General features: G+C 45.6%; 1 protein-coding gene across 2 annotated transcripts in view; it reads right to left on the bottom strand.

Annotated features, from left to right (window-relative positions):
• Window positions 1-24512, bottom strand: part of LOC129708394 (caskin-2-like) — a 264337-nt gene that overhangs the window by 84951 nt on the left and 154874 nt on the right. For both annotated transcript variants that reach the window (XM_055654104.1, XM_055654105.1), the window contains one exon: window positions 14121-14172. In XM_055654104.1, coding sequence (XP_055510079.1) covers window positions 14121-14172 — 52 coding nt within the window. The remainder of the gene's footprint in view (window positions 1-14120; window positions 14173-24512) is intronic.

Below are 24512 nucleotides of genomic sequence, written 5' to 3'. Positions count from 1 at the left end.
AGAGTACAAATACGGAACAGTAGTAGGTCATTTGGCCCTCAAATCTGCTCCACATTTAGCAAGCTTTGATATATTTTCATATCAAACAGATGGAACGCCATTTGGATCATTATATCTAGAGCATTCTCATCAGTCTCATTCCCTCACTTTATACCCGGTAACATCCTCTCTCCCATCTCATGCTTGATTTGACGATAACCTCCTCTCTGCCTTCTCTCCTTGCAGTAACCTTTCATCTAACGTCTTCTTCTTATCAAGTCCACACACAAGATTAGAAGTTGTTCAGCCAGAGCTGAACACACTTCTCGGCATCTGCATACAATGGTGTCTGTCTTGCGCTGCTTGTGCGTGGTGGTGGAAAGATTGGTGGAAACAGGGCTTTCAAGGACACATCCAGTGGTACAAAATATGCAACGTAAAATAATATTTGCCTATTTGCAAAGATGAGCATGTGGTACAATGTGTGTTGCTACAAGAATTCTCAGCTGACTTGAGAGTAAAGGAAAAAATTACATTACACAACCAAATACTCTACCCCACTTATCAAATGTTTTTTCCAAAGGTTGCCACTGTTGGATTTCAGGGAAATTACCATAAAGTTTCATATGCAACAAGATAGTACGGTGGGGTGCAGAATGAAACATAGAAACATAAAAAATGGGTGCAGGGGTAGGCCATTCGGCCCTTCGAGCCTACACCGCCATTCGATATGATCATGGCTGATCATCCAACTCAGTATCCCATCCCTGCCTTCTCTCCATACCCCCTGATCCCTTTAGCAACAAGGGCCACATCCAACTCCCTCGATACAATGCAAATCTTGACACATAGACCCACATGAAAACATAAATTATACATTATATTACAGAATACAGTTGAATGAACAAAAAAAAAACTGTGATATTAAGGGCCTGTGAATCTGATAATCGAAAAGGACAAAACGTTGAACCTTTATATCAACTATCCTATACTTCAGAGCCCCAGATGTATGCATATGTGTTTTAATAACAAATAGCATTTATAACAAAGTAAAATATTGTAGAAGAGAGGATGTCTGAAGAAGGGTCCCAACCTGATAAGGTCACCGATCCATGTTGTCCACAAATTATGCCTGACCCGCTGAGTTACTTCAGCATTTTGTGTCCTTTTCTTTAAAATATTGTGCTTATGTCCAAGGTGCAACTGCAGCCGTGATACTCAGCAATGGCAAATATGGAATTGTGGGATCATCACGCCCATTGAAGGCAGCAGAGGAGCTTCAGTTTTAACATTTATCCTGAAACCCACTACCTCTGACGGTACTGCTCCCCTTCCTCAGTGTACAGTGTCGACCTGTGATTGTCAGTGCAGAATGTCTCCACAACAGGACATCTGCGTCTTAGTGATCAGGGTGTCACCAATAAGCCATGGCTGCAGGGTACAAGAACATGCTGGGAACTCATCGTTTAAGTTGCTCGTCACAGGGGAGCAACAGTTAGTGCTGCTTCAGTGACACCGGTTCGGTTCCGACTTTGTGTGTGTGTGTGTGCGTGGAGTTGTAGTTTTCACATTCTCTCTGTGACCATGTCGTCGTTCCTTGGATGGTCTGGCTTTCTCCCGCCTCCCAAAGACGAGCTGCTTCACAACTTAATTGTCCGCTGTAAATTAATCCTCGTGCAGGTGAGTGTCAAATAAATTATGGTTGGTGGTGGGACTGTGGGGAGTAGATGGGAATGTGGGAGAGAATGTGCTGGATGGAAATAAGTGAGGGAATGATAGGATTGCTCAAGGCGCATTAAGGTTGTATTTATTTCTTGTATAAGGGATGCGGAAAACATGATAAGCCGTTTTGAAAAGTATTTTGATTCGAGTTTTAAATGCATACTGGGAATGGAGTCTTGTGCTGTTGGACACTGCGGTCTTTCATGGTGAAGCCATCAATTACTTTTCAGGAGATTATAAGTGATAGGTGCGGAATTAGGTCATTCGGCCCATCAAGTCTACTCCTCCATTCAATCATGGCTGATCAATCTCTCCCTCTTCATTCTCCTGCCTTCTCCCCATAATCTCGGACACCCGTACTAATCAAGAATCTATCCATCTCTGCCTTTTCTGTCATTCGTCACGGTGAAAGCCATGGTCAAGTTTGCTTGAACAAGGGGATGGGCAGAAGCCAAAACAGGTGAGGATCCCGGTGGAACTCAACTAATCATCGTTTCTAGGCAGGACCATTTGAGCAGCTTGCAACAGAATCACAAGACCATGCTTCCCACTGAGCCGCGAATCCATCTCCCCGCTGAGTATCAGTGTGTCGGGATTCCTAACTCCTGAGGCCAGGCTTCCCACAGGTTTGTTTGATGTTCATCTTCGCCCAGCGAGCAGGAACAGACTCGTGACTCGGCCCTATCGCTTAGTCGAACTGCGTGTTTTGCTTAAATATTTCGATGCCTGAGTCAGGCTCCTCGGACACAGGCCCCGTGTTCCGACTCATCTCCCTGATCTCATCTGACACCCACCAGGTCAAGCTGTGTCAGGAGGTCCAGGGCAAACCACAAGGCAGAGTACACACAGTCTGTGCCTGCAGCACTTCAAAGTCCTTTTTTGTCAGCTAATTAATTGTTTGAGGGAAAGTTATTGTTGTAAATCAGAAAATACATTTAAAAGAACGACAAGCTGGGATGTAATGTTAAAATTGTACAAGGCATTGGTGAGACCAAATCTGGAGTATGGTGTACAATTTTGGTCGCCCAATTATAGGAAGGATGTCAACAAAATAGAGAGAGTACAGAGGAGATTTACTAGAATGTTGCCTGGGTTTCAACAACTAAGTTACAGAGATAGGTTGAATAAGTTAGGTCTTTATTCTCTGGAGCGCAGAAGGTTAAGAGGGGACTTGATAGAGATCTTTAAAATGATGAGAGGGATAGACAGAGTTGATGTGGACAAGCTTTTCCCTTTGAGAATAGGGAAGATTCAAACAAGAGGACATGACTTCAGAATTAAGGGACAGAAGTTGAGGGGTAATATGAGGGGGAACTTCTTTACTCAGAGAGTGGTAGCGGTGTGGAATGAGCTTCCAGTGGAAGTGGTGGAGGCAGGTTCATTGGTATCATTTAAAAATAAATTGTATAGGCATATGGATGAGAAGGGAAGGGAGGGTTATGGTATGAGTGCAGGCAGGTGGGACTAAGGGGAAAAAAAAGTTGTTCAGCACGGACTTGTAGGGCCGAGATGGCCTGTTTCCGTGCTGTAATTGTTATATGGTTATATGGTTAAGAGAGATCTTTCCCTATTCCTGTCAATGCTTCTCTCTTGAACAATTTATTGTCTGATGGTTCTCATTTTTCTGATTGTGGGTTGTGTTGTGCGGGAGCTGTTGTTTCTGCTTCGCACCAACAACACTCCCAAAGTGTTGGTTCGACGTGTGCTGTTTCTGAGACTACGATGCGCACTGAAAGAACCCAACTCTTTATTTTCCTTTAACCAGGCAAAACAGCGTTAAGGATGCACAATTGCAGCCTGCAGAGAATCCCCAAACCAGGCAGGAGGTTCGGAGACAGACAGGGAGCGAGGCTAGGCAGAGCCCTTTGAGCCATCAACAGTCACAGTCTAGCCTGAGATAAGGAGTAACGATTTGGGCAAACCCTTGGATTTTTCCCGGAGCACAACGCCTTCAGTGATGTGGTTATCTCTTGATTTATCCCATATTCCTCTGTATTCACTGACCTAGACTTGTTATTCACTGGCCTATACCTAGACTGGCTCTCATAGCTCACCGCTACTCATCAACTGCAGCTCCTTGTTAACTCTCAGCTACACTTTAAGATGCATTGAGGCAAACACAGGAACGGGCTGGGAATGCATGGATAGTGCCCATGTGCAGGCAGATTTTTTTAAATTTTATTTTAGAGAGGCAGCGCAGAAACAGGCCTTTCAGCTCACCGAGTTCACACCGACCAGCGATCTCCGCACATTAACACACTAGGGACAATTTTACATTTATACCAAGCCAATTACCTACAAATCTACATGTCTTTGGAGTTTGGTAGGAAACTACAATACAATACAATACAATATTTATTACACGTCATTTGAACCTCAGTGAGGCTCAAACGAAACTCCGTTTCCACATCCATACAAACAAAGACAATTTCCTACAGACATACACACAATTCAATTTACAGAAACATCCATCACAGTGAACCTCCTCCTCACTGTGATGGAAGGCAAAGTCTTTTCTCTCCCCTTGTTCTCCATTTTTCTCCCGATGTCGAAACCCCAGGTGGGCGATGATAAGTCCCACGGCCATTTAGGCCGTGCCGGGCGATATACGGCCCCGCTCCCGGTCTAAATGTCACATAGTTGGAGCCCCCGGCGGGTGAAGGAATGTCCCGCGGCCATTAAGCCACGCCGGTCTCCGAGAAAACCCACGCAGATCACGGGGAGAAAGTACAAACTTAGTACAGACAAGCACCTGTAGTCAGGATAGAATGTGGGTCTCTGGCGCTAGGAGTCAAGCGCTACCCCACCGTGATGCCCACTGAACCATCCATAGATGGGATTAACTAGCATCATGGTCAGTACAGATGCTGTGGGCCGAAGGGACTGTTTTTGTGCTGTACCATCTGGGAACAAATTCACCTTCCTGGCTGCTCTCTGGCTAAACTAGTACAGGTGCACAACCTTTTATCCGAAGATCCAAATAACGAAAACCTCCGAATAGCGGACATTTTTTCGGTCCTTGAAGAAAGGTCCTTGAAAACGTTCTCCGAGGGCGGCCCGCAGAGGTGACAGCGGAACCTCCGGTCGGTCCTCGAAGAAAAGGGAACTAAATCCCCATTCATAAAAGAGAAGGTGAGGGTATATTGCGCGGGAGGGTTAATAATTGACAATATGCTGCTGCCTGCCCGCTGAGTTAAAAAGTTCCCACGGTAGGCTCACGATACACAGTGTATCGTGAGTCTTGCGTGGGAACTTTTTAACTCAGCGGGCAGGCAGCAGCAAATTGTCGCACCCCACCTACACCCCTCTGCTTCCCGGCCATGTGTGTGACCCCTTCCCTCCCCTCTCCAGCTCCCCGCTCATTGCACCGGCACGGGGGCTTTGCACTGTCTTCACGTCGGCGATGCTAGCAGGCCACCGGAGACGTCAGGACCAACGGGACACCGACCCCCAGGCCCACTGCAAGCACGGAGATCCCAGAGACCCACAACCAGCAGCAGCCCAGCCCCGTTCCAACTCCAGAGGAAAACTGCAAACTGGCCGGAGACGTCAGGACCACCAGATTCCCCAAGCTGCGCCCCCTCATCGGGACACCGACCCCCAGGCCCATTGCAAGCACGGAGAACCCAGAGAGCCACAGTCAACAGCAGCCCAGCCCAGCCCCACTCCAACTACAGAGGAACCTGGGTTGCGGATGACGGGGCGCAGCTCGGGGCGTCATAGGGGCCCATCGGGGAGCGGGTTCCTGTTGGTCCTGACGTCTCCGGCCACCTGCCATCCTCCGGGAACTGTACCGCCCTTGCAGGAGAGTGGGGTTGTTTGCAGTTACAGAGGGAGGGGGCAAGTGCAGTACAGTTCCCAGTCTCAGCTCCAGTCCAGGGGGGTGGCCGGAGACGTCAGGACCAACGGGACACCGACCCCCAGGCCCACCGCAAGCATGGAGATATCAGAGACCCACAGCCAGCAGCAACTCCAGCCCAGCCCCGCTCCAACTCCAGAGGAACACGTAGGGGCAGAAGCTGATGGTGTGCAAGGTGCGTCTTGTTCTTGGGGTCGTGCAGCTTGGGCTGTGGGCAAACTGCCACTTGTCGCCGTAGCGGCCCATCGGGGAGCGGATTCCTCTGGAGTTGGAGGGGGAGGGGGGTATTGTGCTGTTTGATCGCCCCCTGCTATCCTAAGGACAGGGGGACACAGCGGCTTTTTAGACTGGTGGGCAATCACTTCCAAAGTTCTGCCCACACAGTCTGTACACCTCTCCTACACTGCATTTCATACAAACATTTATTCTGCAAGAAAAAACGACATTGAAGACTCAAACTCTTCATTAGGATGGAGAGTGACATTGTTAATTCAGAAACAATGGTTTTGAACTTAAAGAAAGGTAACTTTGAGGGTATGAGACGTGAATTGGCCAAGATTGACTGGCAATTAATTCTAAAAGGGTTGATGGTGGATATGCAATGGAAGACATTTAAAGACTGCATGGATGAACTACAAAAATTGTTCATCCCAGTTTGGCAAAAGAATAAATCAGGGAAGGTAGTGCATCCGTGGATAACAAGGGAAATCGGGGATATTATCAAAGCAAAGGATGATGCGTACAAACTAGCCAGAAAAAGCAGCATACCGGAGGACTGGGAGAAATTCAGAGACCAGCAGAAGAGGACGAAGGGCTTAATTAGGAAAGGAAAAATGGATTATGAAAGAAAACTGGCAGGGAACATAAAAACTGACTGCAAAAGTTTTTATAGATATGTGAAAAGAAAGAGATTAGTTAAAACAAATGTAGGTCCCTTGCAGTCAGAAACAGGTGAGTTGATCATGGGGAACAAGGATATGGCGGACCAATTGAATAACTACTTTGGTACCGTCTTCACAAAGGAAGACATAAATAATCTGCCGGAAATAGCAGGGGCCCGTGGGTCAAAGGAGTTGGAGGAATTGAGTGAAATCCAGGTTAGTCGGGAAGTGGTGTTGGGTAAATTGAATGGATTAAAGGCCGATAAATCCCCAGGGCCAGATAGGCTGCATCCCAGAGTACTTAAGGAAGTAGATCCAGAAATAGTGGATGCATTAGTAATAATCTTTCAAAACTCTTTAGATTCTGGAGTAGTTCCAGAGGATTGGTGGGTAGCAAACGTAACCCCACTTTTTAAGAAGGGAGGGAGAGAGAAAACGGGGAATTACAGACCGGTTAGTCTAACATCGGTAGTGGGGAAACTGCTAGAGTCAGTTATTAAAGATGGGATAGCAGCACATTTGGAAAGTGGTGAAATCATTGGACAAAGTCAGCATGGATTTACGAAAGGTAAGTCATGTCTGACGAATCTTATAGAATTTTTCGAGGATGTAACTAGTAGCGTGGATAGGGGAGAACCAGTGGATGTGGTGTATCTGGACTTCCAGAAGGCTTTCGACAAGGTCCCACATAAGAGATTAGAATACAAAATTAAAGCACACGGCATTGGGGGTTCAGTATTGATGTGGATAGAGAACTGGCTGGCAAACAGGAAGCAAAGAGTAGGAGTAAACGGGTCCTTTTCACAATGGCAGGCAGTGACTAGTGGGGTACCGCAAGGCTCAGTGCTGGGACCCCAGCTATTTACAATATATATTAATGATCTGGATGAGGGAATTGAAGGCAATATCTCCAAGTTTGCAGATGACACTAAGCTGGGGGGCAGTGTTAGCTGTGAGGAGGATGCTAGGAGGCTGCAAGGTGACTTGGATAGGCTGGGTGAGTGGGCAAATGTTTGGCAGATGCAGTATAATGTGGATAAATGTGAGGTTATCCATTTTGGTGGCAAAAACGGGAAAGCAGGCTATTATCTAAATGGTGGCCGATTGGGAAAGGGGGAGATGCAGCGAGACCTGGGTGTCATGGTACACCAGTCATTGAAGGTAGGCATGCAGGTGCAGCAGGCAGTAAAGAAAGCAAATGGTATGTTGGCTTTCATAGCAAAATGATTTGAGTATAGGAGCAGGGAGGTTCTACTGCAGTTGTACAGGGTCTTGGTGAGACCACACCTGGAGTATTGCGTACAGTTTTGGTCTCCAAATCTGAGGAAGGACATTATTGCCATAGAGGGAGTGCAGAGAAGGTTCACCAGACTGATTCCTGGGATGTCAGGACTGTTTTATGATGAAAGACTGGATAGACTTGGTTTATACTCTCTAACATTTAGGAGATTGAGAGGGGATCTTATAGAAACTTACAAAATTCTTAAGGGGTTGGACAGGTTAGATGCAGGAAGATTGTTCCCGATGTTGGGGAAGTCCCGGACAAGGGGTCACAACTTAAGGATAAGGGGGAAATCCTTTAAAACCGAGATGAGGAGAACTTTCTTCACACAGAGAGTGGTGAATCTCTGGAACTCTCTGCCACAGAGGGTAGTTGAGGTCAGTTCATTGGCTATATTTAAGAGGGAGTTAGATGTGGCCCTTGTGGCCAAGGGGATCAGAGGGTATGGAGAGAAGGCAGGTACGGGATACTGAGTTGGATGATCAGCCATGATCATATTGAATGACGGTGCAGGCTCGAACGGCCGAATGGCCTACTCCTGTACCTAATTTCTATGTTTCTATGTTTCTATGTAAACTCACGATCGAGCACTCTACCACTGAGCCAGCCATTAAAATCTACGCTAAAAAATTTCCATTCCGAAGGCCGACAAATTCTGAATTACGAAAAGTGTCTGGTCCCAAGGCTTTCGGATAAAAGGTTGTGCACCTGTACCTCACAATTCCTTTACCAGTAACCCTGACATTTGTGTTTTCCTAAGAATTTGGAGCCAATTAGGCAGGAGCATCAGTACTGTGTTATTGTTATTTACCTGTGGTCTATGGGGCAAACAATCATCACACAGAAAAACATGAGCAATGTAAAAACCCTGTACTCCTGGCTGGGATCCTGCCATCGGGTGGTGGTTTATACGGAGCGGGTTGGCTGCAAAAGCATACACCGTCAACACTGACAGGCTGAGCTCATGTACAGAGGGCAGCCAGCTTGGCAGGGGTACTGGACAGCGGGCATCACTCTGGGAACTGCATCTTGCCTAGTGTTGGACACTATCTTCAGCACAAGGAAATCCAGCACTCTGGCTACTTCGTTCAGATGCTGATGTAAACGCCAAACAAATCCAAAATTGATGGGAATACATTCCCTTCAGCAGAACTTACTTTATACCCAAACACTCTCTCATTTCTAAAGCTCACATGAGTGGTCATCGATTTGAAATATTATCCTGTTTCTCTCTCCGCACGCATTGGATGTTTCTAGCATTTTCTGTGTTTTGGTGTTGATTGACCTGTTGTTTCCTTCCCGAAGTTTTGAGTTTAATCTTTTCAAAGTCTAGCAGTCAAACTACTCTCACATTCATCAGTGATCTGTATCTTGTTTCTTTTATAAGACAGGATAGCAGTCCTCCTCCAGTTTCCAGTTACCACATCATCTGATAACATGGCTGCACCAAGCCTCTGATTGGTGGAAGAGGACCAGCAGAAGCAGCTGATTGGCTGATTGGCTTGTATTGTATTTGCATTGTAATTGTAAGGCTTTATTGTATTTGGATAAGGGGGACAATGAAGGCCAGGGCAGTTTACTGTTCTGGATGTCAGATGTGGGAGGTCATGGAGTCGGAGAGCCCTCCAGACGTCCACATCTGCGCAAGGTGCGTCGAGATGGAGCACCTAAGGGACCGTGTCAGGAACCTGGAACAGCAACTCGATGACCTCTGTCTGCTCAGGGAGAGCGAGGAGGTCATAGAAAGGAGTTACAGGGAGGTGGTCACTCCAAGACCACGGGAGACAGAAAACTGGGTCACAGTTAGGAAGGGCAACGGGCAGAGGCAGGGACTGGTGAGTACCCCGGTGGTTGTACACCTTAGAAATAAGTACTCATGCTTGAGTAAGGGTGGGGGGAGACAGCCTACCTGGGGGCAGCGACGGCGACCGGGTCTCTGGCACAAAGACCGGTCCGGTTGCTCAGAAGCGTAAGGAAAAGAAGGGGAGGGCAATTGTAATAGGGGACTCTATAGTCAAGGGGTCGGATAGGCGATTCTGTGGACGCAGACAGGAGTCCCGGATGGTAGTTTACCTCCCTGGTGCCAGGGTCAGGGATGTGTCTGAACGTGTCCAAGAAATCCTGAAATGGGAGGGAGAGGAGCCTGAAGTTGTGGTGCATATAGGTACCAACGACATAGGTAAAAAAAGAGAAGAGGTCCTGAAAGAAGAATTTAGGGAGTTAGGTAGAGAGTTAAGGAGAAGGACTGGAAAGGTAACAATCTCAGGATTACTGCCTGTGCCACGCGACAGTGAGAGTAGGAATGGAGTGAGGTGGAGGATAAATGCGTGGATGAGGGACTGGTGCAGTGGGTATGGATTCAAGTTTCTGGATCATTGGGACCTCTTTTGGGGAAGGTGCGACCTGTACAGAAAGGACGGGTTGCACTTGAACTCAAGGGAGACCAATATCCTGGCGGGGAGATTTGCAAAGGCTACTGGGGAGACTTTAAACTAGTATGGTTGGGGGGAGGGACTCAAATGGGGAAAGCTAGCAGTCAGTGTGTGAAGCAGGGGGCAGAGAATGGTAGCACTCTGACCCAAAATGTAGGGGAGAGAGAAGAAAAAGAAAATAATCAGAGAATAAGAGAGGGTGGGTTTCTTAAATGTGTATATTTTAATGCTAGGAGCATTGTAAGAAAAGTGGATGAACTTAGAGCCTGGATTGACACCTGGAAGTATGATGTTGTGGCGATCAGTGAAACATGGTTGCAGGAGGGCTGTGATTGGAAATTAAATATTCCAGGATTTCGTTGCTTCAGGTGTGATAGAATTGGAGGGGCAAGAGGTGGAGGTGTTGCATTGCTTATCAGGGAAGATATTACAGCAGTGCTTTGGCAGGATAGATTAGAGGGCTCGTCTAGGGAGGCTATTTGGGTGGAACTGAGAAATGGGAAAGGGGTAGCAACACTTATAGGGGTGTATTATAGACCGCCAAATGGGGAGCGAGAATTGGAAGAACAAATATGTAAGGAGATTGCAGATATTAGTAGTAAGCACAAGGTAGTGATTGTGGGAGATTTCAATTTTCCACACATAGACTGGGAAACACATTCTGTAAATGGGCTGGATGGTTTGGAGTTTGTAAAATGTGTGCAGGATAGTTTTTTGCAACAATACATAGAAGTACCTACTAGGAAGGGGCGGTACTGGACCTCCTGTTAGGAAATGAGATGGGTCAGGTGGCAGAGGTATGCGTTGGGGAACAGTTCGGGTCCAGTGATCACAATACCATTAGTTTCAATATAATTATGGAGAGGGACAAAACTGGACCTAGGGTTGAGATTTTTGATTGGAGAAAGGCTAACTTTGAGGAGATGCGAAAGGATTTAAAAGGAGTAAATTGGGACAGTTTGTTTTATGGGAAAGATGTGGAAGAGAAATGGAGTACATTTAAAGGTGAAATTTTAAGAGTACAGAATCTTTATGTCCCTGTTCGGTTGAAAGGAAATCGTAAAAAATGTAAAGAGCCATGGTTTTCAAGGGAAATTGGACACTTGGTTCGGAAAAAGAGGGAGCTACAATAATTATAGGCAGCATGGAGTAAATGAGGTGCTTGAGGAGTATAAAGAATGTAAAAAGAATCTTAAGAAAGAAATTAGAAAAGCTAAAAGACGATATGAGGTTGCTTTGGCAAGTAAGGTAAAAGTAAATCCGAAGGGTTTCTACCGCTATATTAATAGCAAAAGGATAACGAGGGATAAAATTGGTCCATTAGAGAGTCAGAGTGGACAACTATCTGCAGAGCCAAAAGAGATGGGGGAGATATTGAACAGTTTCTTTTCTTCGGTATTCACCAAGGAGAAGGATATTGAATTATGTGAGGTAAGGGAAACAAGTAGAGTAGCTATGGAAACTATGAGGATCAAAGAAGAGGAAGTACTGACACTTTTGAGAAATATAAAAGTGGATAGGTCTCCAGGTCCGGACAGGATATTCCCTAGGACATTGAGGGAAGTTAGTGTAGAAATAGCAGGGGCTATGGCAGAAATATTTCAAATGTCATTAGAAACGTGAATAGTGCCGGAGGATTGGCGTACTGCGCATGTTGTTCCATTGTTTAAAAAGGGGTCTAAGAGTAAACCTAGCAATTATAGACCTGTTAGTTTGACGTCAGTGGTGGGCAAATTAATGGAAAGAATACTTAGAGATAATATATATAAGCATCTGGATAAACAGGGTCTGATTAGGAACAGTCAACATGGATTTGTGCCTGGAAGGTCTTGTTTAACTAATCTTCTTGAATTTTTTGAAGATGTTACACGGGAAATTGATGAGGGTAACGCAGTGGATGTTGTGTATATGGACTTCAGTAAGGCCTTTGACAAGGTTCCTCATGGAAGGTTGGTTAAGAAGGTTCAATGGTTGGGTATTAATGGTGGAGTAGCAAGATGGATTCAACAGTGGCTGAATGGGAGATGCCAGAGAGTAATGGTGGATGGTTGTTTGTCAGGTTGGAGGCCAGTGACGAGTGGGGTGCCACAGGGATCTGTGTTGGGTCCACTGTTGTTTGTCATGTACATCAATGATCTGGATGATGGTGTGGTAAATTGGATTAGTAAGTATGCAGATGATACTAAGATAGGTGGGGTTGCGGGTAATGAAGTAGAGTTTCAAAGTCTACAGAGAGATTTATGCCAGTTGGAAGAGTGGGCTGAAAGATGGCAGATGGAGTTTAATGCTGATAAGTGTGAGGTGCTACATCTTGGCAGGACAAATCAAAATAGGACGTACATGGTAAATGGTAGGGAATTGAAGAATGTAGGTGAACAGAGGGATCTGGGAATAACTGTGCACAGTTCCCTGAAAGTGGAATCTCATGTAGATAGGGTGGTAAAGAAAGCTTTTGGTGTGCTGGCCTTTATAAATCAGAGCATTGAGTATAGAAGTTGGGGTGTAATGTTAAAATTGTACAAGGCATTGGTGAGGCCAATTCTGGAGTATGGTGTACATTTTTGGTCGCCTAATTATAGGAAGGATGTCAACAAAATAGAGAGAGTACAGAGGAGATTTACTAGAATGTTGCCTGGGTTTCAGCAACTAAGTTACAGAGAAAGGTTGAACAAGTTAGGGCTTTATTCTTTGGAGCGCAGAAGGTTAAGGGGGGACTTGATAGAGGTTTTTAAAATGATGAGAGGGATAGACAGAGTTGACGTGGAAAAGCTTTTCCCACTGAGAGTAGGGAAGATTCAAACAAGGGGACATGACATGAGAATTAAGGGACTGAAGTTTAGGGGTAACATGAGGGGGAACTTCTTTACTCAGAGAGTGGTAGCGGTGTGGAATGAGCTTCCAGTGAAGGTGGTGGAGGCAGGTTCGTTTTTATCATTTAAAAATAAATTGGATAGTTATATGGATGGGAAGGGAATGGAGGGTTATGGTCTGAGCGCAGGTATATGGGACTAGGGGAGATTATGTGTTCGGCACGGACTAGAAGGGTCGAGATGGCCTGTTTCCGTGCTGTAATGGTTATATGGTTATCCTGTGGGTGCTGCTGGCTTCAAAACAAACTTTAACTTATGTTTTAAAATTTAAACGAAAGTGCAGATACTGAAAATTGGAAATAAGAACAGAATATGCTTGAAACACGCAGCATGTCAGACAGCATCTGTGGCTATAGAAACAGAGATCATATTTCAGGTCCGAAACCCTTCGTCCGAAATGCGAAAGATTTTTGCTCGATGTTTCTTTGCTGAAAGTAATTGAAGGACATTCAGAAATGTCGATGCCCTCTTCTCTCCTGATGTAAATCAGTTATGATGTATCTGAATAATAGAACACAAAAGGACTCAAAAAGTGCTGGAGTAACTCAGAGGGTCAGGTATCATCCCTGGAGAACACGGATAGGTGATATTCTAAAGAAGGGTCTCACCTGAAACGTCACCTATCCATGTTCTCCCAGTGATGCTACCTGAGTTACTCCAGCAATTCATGTCCTTTTGTGTATTAACCAGCATCTGCAGGTCTTTATTTCTACTGAATAGTGGAACAGGTTTGATGGGTTGAATGGTCTGTTCCTATCACTTTTGCATCAGGCAGAACCACAACTATTTCACAGCAAGAACTGGGCAGAACTCTTGGATATTGCATAACAGCAGATCCGGCTACAGACCAACTTCAGGTATTTCAGGTAGATGGTATCAACTGCACAGATAACATCAGCTTGCTCCAGGTAAACAGATCCTTGGAGTGTGTTCTGTGAAACTTTCCCCAGTTAAAGCATCTCCTTTTTAGATAGGCAGTACTGGCCACTCAACGTTCAGAAATGGTCTTGAGTTATCGCTTTGTCCTGTGGCTAAACTGATTTGTAGCATCATAGTTGGCAAGGTTAATGCAAACAGGATGTTCTTGGTACTCACCCATCCGAATCTTGGTAATTAACATTCAGCCTCTTTGTGGAGCCCAGGAGCTCTGTAATTGAAGAAAGAACAGTGAGTTAGACAGGAGAAGACTAACTCGGTTACAGAGCTAGACTTGCAGACTTTGCAACATGGCTGGTGCTGGAACGTGGAGCAAAGGGTAGCAGATCAGCCACAATACTCATGAAGGGCCAAATGATCATTCCAACAACAATTGCTGTTCTGCATTTACAGATTTTTAATGATTATTCAGAAGTATAAACAAGTAGTATTGAGTCAAGTGACGGCATAGGTCTAACATTGAACTATCACTGTCAGAAAAATTACCATAAAGTTCCACATGCAAAAAGTAGGTCAAGTTTATTGTCATATGCAATAGTACGGTGAGGTGCAGATACAATGCAAGTCTTGTTTGCAACCGCATCAGACACATAGACATCGATGAAAACATAAATCACACATCAATTACAGAATATTAGTTGATAGAACAAAATAACTGCTATTTTAGGGACCTATGAATCTTTGTAATTGATAACCAAAATGGACAGAAAAATCCACTTGCTCTTAAATGGTCACTTTAAGTTAACCCGTAATGACAGCCACAGACCCACTTATACTTTATCTGGTGTTAATGTTTCCAGGGAGGAACAGATCTCACACATCACTGTGGGGCATTGGCAAACACAGAACCAGGGAAGTTATGTTAATCGTATCAAGCCTTTGTCAGCCCAGGACCATTGGACACAGTTCTGGTCTACACAGCTAAGGAAAAGGTGAAAGAAGATTTATGGTAATGATGTCAGAAGTGTGAGATCTTAACTATCAGGAAAGATTAAAGGAGCATGGATTTTCAAAAAAGAGACCTGCTTACATACGATAAAGGATGAGGAGGCCATTGGACCCATCAAGTCCATGCCAGTCTAAGTAAAACCATTCCATCAGCACCGATTCCCCTCTCTTTACCTCACAGCCCTGCACATTGTTCTTCCTTTCGTGCTCATTAACTTATTTCTGATTATGTAAGGGAAAGGAGGAGGTTCACCTGGAGATGAGTGTTGGAACAGAGCAAATGAGTTATGCCTGTGGGCATAGGGTTGTTCCTCTGCTTATATTTTATGCTTTATATTTTATGCTTCCAGCAGGGCTGCAGTTAGTCAAATGTGTCTATGGGATAAAATTTCAGCCCTGCTTGTTGAGACAATAAGAGGAGAACTACAGACTGGGAATTCTTAAATGCTCTGGAACAACATTATCTCTCTCTCTGCAATGCCCATTGCCAAGAGAACCAACCAATGGGTATCACTATCCTGTATGTTTCATTGACATCCCTCCTCATTCAACAACTTCGGTGTCGGGAGTGGGCCCAACCACATCCAATAGAAGGCAGGCTGATGCTGGGGAGACCCAGGCCATGCTACAATGCAAATTCCTACGGTGTGATGGAGTAGTCAGCCGGCTGCTTGCTGGTCTAGACACGGTGATTTAGCTGTGTTTTTTGTGTTGAATGCAAGATCAGTGCAGTGTGCCACCAATTCAACTCAGTTAATCATTAGCTCTGTTTTCATGAACTATTGGCCAAAATTACACACCACAATGAACTAGCTGGAAACAAAGAGCAACTAAATCAGCAGCGCCGATTTCCTGGGGCAGCCGTTTCACGTCCAGGCCAAACATCACAGGCTGCTTTTGACTGAATTACCTGGGCACTTCACAAGTTATTAACAAAATATCATTAGCCTTTTTGTATAGGGAGGTTGCACGAAAGGTCACTGGGCTCGACGCACGGAGCCGCTAAATCCAACTGGAAGACATCCGTCACTTCCGGTATATGTTATTAATGCTAGAAACGCGTACTTTCCTACCTGTTAAAAACTGCCAAAATGTTGCATTTTTGCGCTGAAAAAAATTGTGGGATTCGGGGTAAGTGTGAGAGACATGTACCCAACTTCAGAATTCCAAAAGTGAAGCGAAATGAAGGTATAGAAAAGCGAGAACTGAAGGGACTACAGCAGCTAAAGTGCTTGGTAAACATTGAAAATATTGGGAATTATCGCGTTTGCTCACTGCATTTCATCAAGTAAAGCATTATTTGTGTTTTTTCTTGATTCCTTTGTTATCTAAAAATTCTCAGAAGTGATAAATCTGGCTGTAAATTTTTCTTCAGATGCGTTTTCATTTTGTATGTAAAAACCCACGAGAACCATGGGCGATTTAAAAAAATTACAGCCAGATTTATCACTTCTGAAACTTTTTAGATGCCAAAGGAATCAAGAAAAAACACAAATAATGCCTTAGTTGATGAAATGCAGTGAGCAAACGGCCAATGTTCGCCAAGCACTTTGGCTGTTGTTGGCCCTTCAGCTCCCGCTTCTATCTACCGTAATTTCTCCTCACTTTTGGAATTCTGAAGTAGGATAATTGTCTCACACGCTTATCCCGATTTCCATAATTATTTACAGCGCAAAAATTGACAATTTTCAGCGGGTTTTAACGGGCCCGCTATGCTGGAAACAATGGTAAGTGCCTACCTGCAGTACATCGCATGTGATCCGTTTAACCATATAACCATATATATAACCATATAACAATTACAGCACGGAAACAGGCCATCTCGGCCCTACAAGTCCATGCCGAACAAATTTTTTTCCCCTTAGTCCCACCTGCCTACACTCGTACCATAACCCTCCATACCCTTGTCATCCATATGCCTATCCAATTTATTTTTAAATGATACCAATGAACCTGCCTCCACCACTTCCACTGGGAGCTCATTCCACACCGCCACCACTCTCTGCGTAAAGAAGTTCCCCCTCATATTACCCCTAAACTTCTGTCCCTTAATTCTGAAGTCATGTCCTCTTGTTTGAATCTTCCCTATTCTCAAAGGGAAAAGCTTGTCCACATCAACTCTTTCTATCCCTCTCATCATTTTAAAGACCTCTATCAGGTCCCCCCTTAACCTTCTGCGCTCCAGAGAATAAAGACCTAACTTATTCAACCTATCTCTGTAACTTAGTTGTTGAAACCCAGGCAACATTCTAGTAAATCTCCTCTGTACTCTCTCTATTTTGTTGACATCCTTCCTATAATTTGGCGACCAAAATTGTACACCATACTCCAGATTTGGTCTCACCAATGCCTTGTACAATTTTAACATTACATCCCAGCTTCTATACTCAATGCTCTGATTTATAAAGGCTAGCATACCAAAAGCTTTCTTTACCACCCTATCTATATGAGATTCCACCTTCAAGGAACTATGCACGGTTATACCCAGATCCCTCTGTTCAACTGTATTCTTCAATTCCCTACCATTTACCATGTACGTCCTATTTTGATTTGTCCTGCCAAGGTGTAGCACCTCACATTTATCAGCATTAAACTCCATCTGCCATCTTTCAGCCCATTTTTCCAAATGGCCTAAATCACTCTGTAGACTTTGGAATAGCGTAGCAACAGTACGGGTCACGGGTCGTGACCCGACTGCCGTGAAACCTCCCTATAAGATACAGGCCCAGTATTTGTCCACTACATTTGCTGTTGTGTTTGCTGAATTAATATTAGGGTGCAGCGCCGGAGACCCGGGTTCGATCCCGACTACTGGAGCTGTCTGAATGGAGTTAGTATGTTCTCCCTGTGACCTGCATGGGTTTTCTCCGAAATCTTTGGTTTCCTCCCACACTCCAAAGACGTACAGGTAAGTAGGTAAATTGGCTTGGTAAATGTAAAAATTGTCCCTTGTGGGTGTAGGATAGTTTTAATATGTGGGGATTGCTGGTCGGCGTGGACTGTATCTCTAAACCAAACTAAAACTTCAACTCAAACCAGGGCCCGCCCTACTACATTCCAACCTCATCCATCAGTGCTTTTATACATGAATGAGATAGGACAGTTGGGACAGTTAATGGAAGTGTATTGAGGACAGTCGGTATTACGGTTGAGAAAAAGCTGAACGACTTAAGGCGTGTGAAGGTAGGCAGGACAGCATAGTGGTGCAGCGGTAGAGTTGCTGCCTTACAGTGTCAAAGGCCCAGGTTCGATCCTGACTACAGGTGCTGCCTGTATGGAGTTTGCATGTTCCCCCCATCAAATAGACATAAAGCGCAGCACACGGATGCAGGTTGGTGCGGTTGCCTCACCACTCAGGAGACCGGGGTTGGTATATCTGAGCACAGTGTGCATGTTCTCCCTGAGATCGTATGAACTTTCCCAGGTGCCCTGTTTTCCTCTCCCATATCAACCTCTGCGGATAGGTTAATTGATTGCTGTGAATGACCCCTGATTGATCCTTTTTACCATTAATTTGCAAAGGAGAGTTGATGGACAGATATGAAGGCGAACGAGTTGCAGGGATGGATGGAAATGAGGGGAGATTGCACTGATGATGTTGCTCCTTTGGAAGCTGGCAATAGTCAATAGTCAATAGTCAATAGTCTATTTAATTGTCATTTGGACCCCTGGAGGTCCAAATGAAATGCCGTTTCTGCAGCCATACATTACACACAAATAGACCCCAGACACAACATAATTTACAATTTTACATAAACATCCATCACATAGCTGTGATGGAAGGCCAAAAAAAAAAACTTATCTCTCCACTGCACTCTCCCCCCCCCGATGTCAGAGTCAAAGTCAAAGCCCCCGGCTGGCGATGGCGATTGTCCCGCGGCCATTGAAGCCACGCCGGGTGGTGCGAGGTCGCACACCGGGTCTTGATGTTGGAGCCCCCGGTGTGCGCTCGCAGTGTCCCGCGGCCGTTCCAGCCGCGCGGGGCAGTGGTGTCAGGCCCCGCTCCAGGAGCTCTTCAACCCCGCAACTCGGGCGGGAGAAGTCGCCGTTGCAGGAGCCCCGAAAAGCGGTCTCCCTCCAGGGAGCCACGGGCTCCCGGTGCCGCCGTCCACAGACCTGCCGTTGGAGCCTCCGACTCTCCGGTCGGGCCGCAGCAGCAGCAGCAGCAGCAGCATCAGCAGCGCTCCTCCACCGCTCCACCCGCTCCGGACTCGGCCAGCCCCGCGACGTTGACGGTGAGTCGGCACCTGAGTCCCCGGCTTCTTCCCGTTGGAGGCCGCTCCTCGTTGCGGCCTCAACGACAACTGAGACCCGACGAAAAAAAGGACCTGACGGGCTGAATCCCTTCATTATAAGATCTTATCGGCCTCTTTGAAGAACAGCAAGGAACTACTTCCCATGCCCCGAACATATCAATCCCTAAATTAATATCACCCATAAATTATTATCTTATTGCTTTGGGAGCTCTCAGAGCACAAACTATCTCACATTTCTGACATTAACCAAAAGTACCGACACTTCATTAGATTCAGACTGTTTTGGAATGTTTGAGGCTGTGAAAGGCGCTAATTAAACACAATGCCCTGACTCTACTTCCTACTCGAAATATGCAAAGACTGGAATACTGCTGAGCTGAGTGGGCGGGCAGAATGTACATCATCCCACTCTGCTGTCGATGAACAATTTGCCTTGACCCACCTCTGGCCTGGCTATTCCAGGCCGACTCTTTGCTGCTAATCCCTGCTGTTGGGAAGAATGCAGCGAATACATTTTCCTTCCCCTGATGATGGGGTCACTGGGCTGGCGGGTGTCGTGCGGAGGGAATGACCTGCCCATTCTATGTGGCCGAAACTCAAACCTTCAGAGAGGACTATTCCAAAGCCGTCCTAACATCACTCCCAGCTGTACATCTGTGCCGTTCAGAATGACCATTGACACTCCGGCCAGTCGTGTTCCTCCACAATTAGTGAGGGAACGATTAAATTATATAAATTAATCTCTTACTGTCCAGACTACGACGGGCTCCTGTGAGAAGTTGCAGCTAGTGATGAGAGTTTCATGCAAGGCTTAATGTTAGCGAAGTGAATTATAGCCTACTGTCTGGCTCTGGTAAATGTCACTTAAAACTGGCATTTACCAAGCGAACAGGACTGGGTTTTATTCTGCATTGGTGTTGCACATTGTAACTTCCAGCAAGGCAATTACTTTGCATTATTGATCTCGCAATCTGGCAAAACCCACATCCTTGCATTCAAACACTCTCTAGGCTTTGCCTCTCTGTATCTCTGCAGGTCCCTCCAGCCTATTGACTCTCTAAGGGTACTGCACCACTCCATTATGCCTCTTGCCCAGACCTTCCCTCAGTCTCTCTGCATTGCTCACCTACAAAGTTCTCTTGGAGCCCTATCTCATGGACAAAGCTTATGATCATCTGGTTCATCACCCCACTCTGGGTCCAGTCTCATGGCTTGACTGGCAAAAGCTTTTTGGGATATTTTCCATATTTCCTTGTAACCGAGGAAGCTATTTCAGCCCATCAAGTCTATGCTGGGTCACATAACAATCCCATTCCTCATTAGTTTTCCCTGCAACCTGTCGTCCCCCACGTTCTCAAAAAACCCTCCCAGATTCTACCACTCACTTACCACCTCGCATGTGTTTGGGATCTGGGAGGAAACAGGAGCATCCGGAGGGAACTCACACAGATGCAAATTCCACACAGACAGCACTGGAGGTCAGGAGTGAACCCAGGGTCGCTGGAGCCGTGAGGAAGTAGCTATACTCGTTGCGTTACTATGCCACCCAAACCTTTCTTGAGCCGTAATGTCTGGTATTCCCAGCTGCTGGCCATTGGGCCTTGGCAGAAAGTTTAAAGTTTAAAGAAATACATAGATGAAAATTGTTGAGGTGTTACAAAAATACAATTTTTCCAGGAAAAATGTTCTGAGAAATACTTTGTGAGGATAATTTATGATGGGAATGCATACTTTTAGTTTAGTTTAGAGATACAGCATGGAAACAGGCCCTTCGGCCCGCGCTGACAAGTCATCCCTGTTACACTAGCACACACTAGGGTGAAAATACATTTTTTTACCGAAGACAATTAAACTACAAACCTGCTTTTCTTTGGAATGTGGGAGGAAACCGGAGAACCCGGGGGAAATCCACGCGCAGGTCACGGGATGAAAATACAAACTCCGTACAGATACCACCCGTAGTCAGGATTGAACCTGGGTCTCTGGCGTTGTAAGGCTGTAACTCTACTGCAGCTCCACCGTGCCACTCACATGGTGAGAAAGCACAAACCCTTTGTGAGTCCTGTGCAGCATTTAACCCAGTCCCTCTTATGGGTTGATGTCAGTTTAAAATGAGGAGAACAATCAGCAGTGCCAGACGGTGCAGCACTAACCATATAACCATATAACAATTACAGCACGGAAACAGGCCATCTCGGCCCTACAAGTCCATGCCGAACAACTTTTTTTCCCATCCCACTAGGCCAGAATCCACCACAATGAGATCCACCACAATCTACCACAATGTGGGCAGCACGGTGGCGCAGAGGTAGAGTTGCTGCCTTACAGCGCTGGAGAACCGGGTTCGATCCCGACTACGTCTGCTGTCTGTACGGAGGTTATATGTTCTCCCCGTGACCACGTGGGTTTTCTCCGGGATCTTCGGTTTCCTCCCACACTCCAAAGACGTACAGGTTTGTAAGTTAATTGGCTTGGTATAAGTGCAAATTGTCCCTAGTGTGTGTAGGATAGTGTTAATGTGACGGGAATCGCTGGTCGGTGTGGACTCGGTCGAAGGGCCTGCTTCCGCTCTGTATCTCTAACTAAACTCAACTAAACTAAACTAAACCCTGCGTGGAGCTCTCGATGAAACCTGTGGATGTCTGGACACACTGCCTGCAATATTGGTGGATCAGAGAGAGATTAAGTTATAGCATTTCAACACTCCGTCACTAATCACTGAGGAACACCACTGGCCAGTCTATCAATTGTCATAATGAAAAGCAGCCTATGTCAATACCTAGCAACCCAGTCTGCGCCATTCTATACCGGGGTCTACATGGTTACCAAGACAACGAGGGCTTGAAAGGTCACACCTCGATGCTAAAGCAGTGAATTCATAACAGCACATTTACAGTTTCTAAACAGTGGGTTGCAATAGTTATTTCTTGTCTGCTGAACTGCTGCCCATTTTGTAATAACTCCCTCTCTGGGAACTAGCTGTGACTGTTCTACTAGCCAATCGGGATTCGGAGAAAGGCTGGCAGAATCTGACAATAATTAAAAGTCAGAGTGGATTCATACTCTGACCTTTGTGCCTCAAATATAGAAACAGATGGGAGTGGCATTCTGCACCCATGAAGGCTCCAACTCAGAAGAATATCTGCAGGCATCAGTAATTACTTGTGAACATAAGAATTACGACATGCAGACCACTCAGCCCCAAGCTTGTGCTATTTTTCAATAAGATTATGGCTGATCTCACTGTAACATCAACTCAACATTCCCATCTACCACCCCCCCTCCCCCCACCATATTCTTCCCCCGCTTGCTTGTCAAGAGTATTTACCACAGTCTTACATGTATTCATGCCCACAATTGTCCTTTGAGGCATGCCATAGTGACAACATCAAGGTCCTGCTGTCCCCTGGGAAGAAGGGTCAGGCCAGATCTCCAGTACAAACTTCTGGCCAAAACAGATGGCAGCTGGTGCTGCTTGTTAATTGCATTGGACAGCCCAGCTGTCCCAACTCTGACGAGGCAATGTCCTGCAGCATAGCCATCAATCCTCAATCTACAACCCATCCAGCCCGAGCCACCAGCTCCCGTGTACATCAAAACACTGCAACGCAGGGGATCACCAACACATCCATGCAGGCCTTAAGCATTGACAATCACAGATTGAATACTCACTGCCATCCCGTGCATCCTCTCTCAGATTAACTCAAGCGTACTGCCAACCTGTACCCTCACTATTTACACACTGCCATCCTTCATTCTCCCATTTGCCACCAATGCACTCTCTCCCCATTTATTCACTACCTTCCTCTATCTATGCCCCCATTTTCACAGTCATCCAACACTGCCCTCCATTGACATCCCTCTTTCCTGTATTTGCACTTGTATCCCATATGTCTCATGCTACGTAGCCGACCAGTAGCTATGATACTACAAATAGGCACTACATGCGTACCTTTAACAGTGCCAGTCATGTTTACTGAAACACAAGGACAAAATGGGACAAGAGACTAGTTAGCCATTCAAGACTGGCGTTCGAGGAGATACTGGGTGATGACTGATGAGTATCTCAAAGCCACCTAAGTACACCCTTGCTCCAGGTATTGGAAAAAGAGTCAAAACATATTTTTTAAAAAGACACAAAGTGCTCGAGTAACTCAGCGGGTCAGTCACTATATCTGAGCATGGACAGGTGACTTTTTTGGTCGGGACCCTTCAGTTTCCATGTTCTCTCGAGATGCTGCCTGACCCGCTGAGATACTTTAGCACTTTGTGTCTTTATTTGTAACGCAGCATCCTTGCGTATTGTATAGACATCATCTCATGGTGATTTGCAGTTTGTTCATAATTTAACGACAAAGGAAATTTAGTTATGTCATTTCATAATGATTTTAAGTGACCTATGACTCTTTAATAATGTTTTAACATGAGCTATGTCCTTTTGTAACTAATTTAAATGCTGCTGAATTATAAATTTCATAGTCCTGGGAGAACGGTCTGTGAATCAGCTGATGTAGAGACTGCAGACAGCAGCAGAAGAAAGGAAATGGTGGAAGCTTCAGAACACTGGAGGGAGGGGTATGGATAGGAGACAGGGGAGATAGTGAGCAGTTCAATAGACCATGAGCCATGCTGGGAGAGGTGGCCACAGAGATGTCTGCTTAATCATGGGCTAAAAAGGAGAGCTGCTGGAGGGAAGTGGACTGAAGATTTGGGTTGATATCCTTTGTCTGCGCTGAAGAAAGGTCGCAACTCAAAATGTCAGTGCCATTTCCCTCTATAGATGCTGCCTGACTTGTTGTGTTCCTCTAAGAGCTCTCCTTTTTTTGTGCAAGATTCCAGAATTTGCAGTCTCTTGTGCCTCCATTTTCCTGCTTAATCATGTTTCTCCGTATTATCTCTGTTGTAGCTTCAGCTACCATCACCGACCATTAACTCTTTTCAGCGGCAAGAGCTACTGTCCCCAGAAGCCACTGACGGTATCAGCAATGCCAGCTTGTCAAACTGCAACATCGAGCTTCTCCCTTTCTCAGCGAGTTTTCAATCCCGACCATGACAATCCTCCCTTTCTCTGGCACGCAAAATATCAACTGTAAATAGGTCCTACCTGTCTATAATTCGTGGCCAGAAAACAGCGGGGATCTGTTTGAACTGACTTTCTGGTACCCATCTGCATCTGTAGGCTATTCACGTGAGAAAGACTTCACCTTCATTTAATATCTCTGACAGTGATCAAAGGGCAATAGTGCATCAAAATTGATATGGGACTTGGTGGGTTATTTTCCTTTGTCAGTGGTAACAGACCTCACTTCCCGTTGAGCAGATCACTGTAATTGGCACTGCATTCATC

Source organism: Leucoraja erinacea, chromosome 23 (assembly GCF_028641065.1).
Source record: "Leucoraja erinacea ecotype New England chromosome 23, Leri_hhj_1, whole genome shotgun sequence".
Taxonomy (NCBI): domain Eukaryota; kingdom Metazoa; phylum Chordata; class Chondrichthyes; order Rajiformes; family Rajidae; genus Leucoraja; species Leucoraja erinaceus.
The sequence above is the reverse complement of the archived record's forward strand: the minus strand, read 5'-3'. Positions and strand labels throughout refer to the sequence as shown.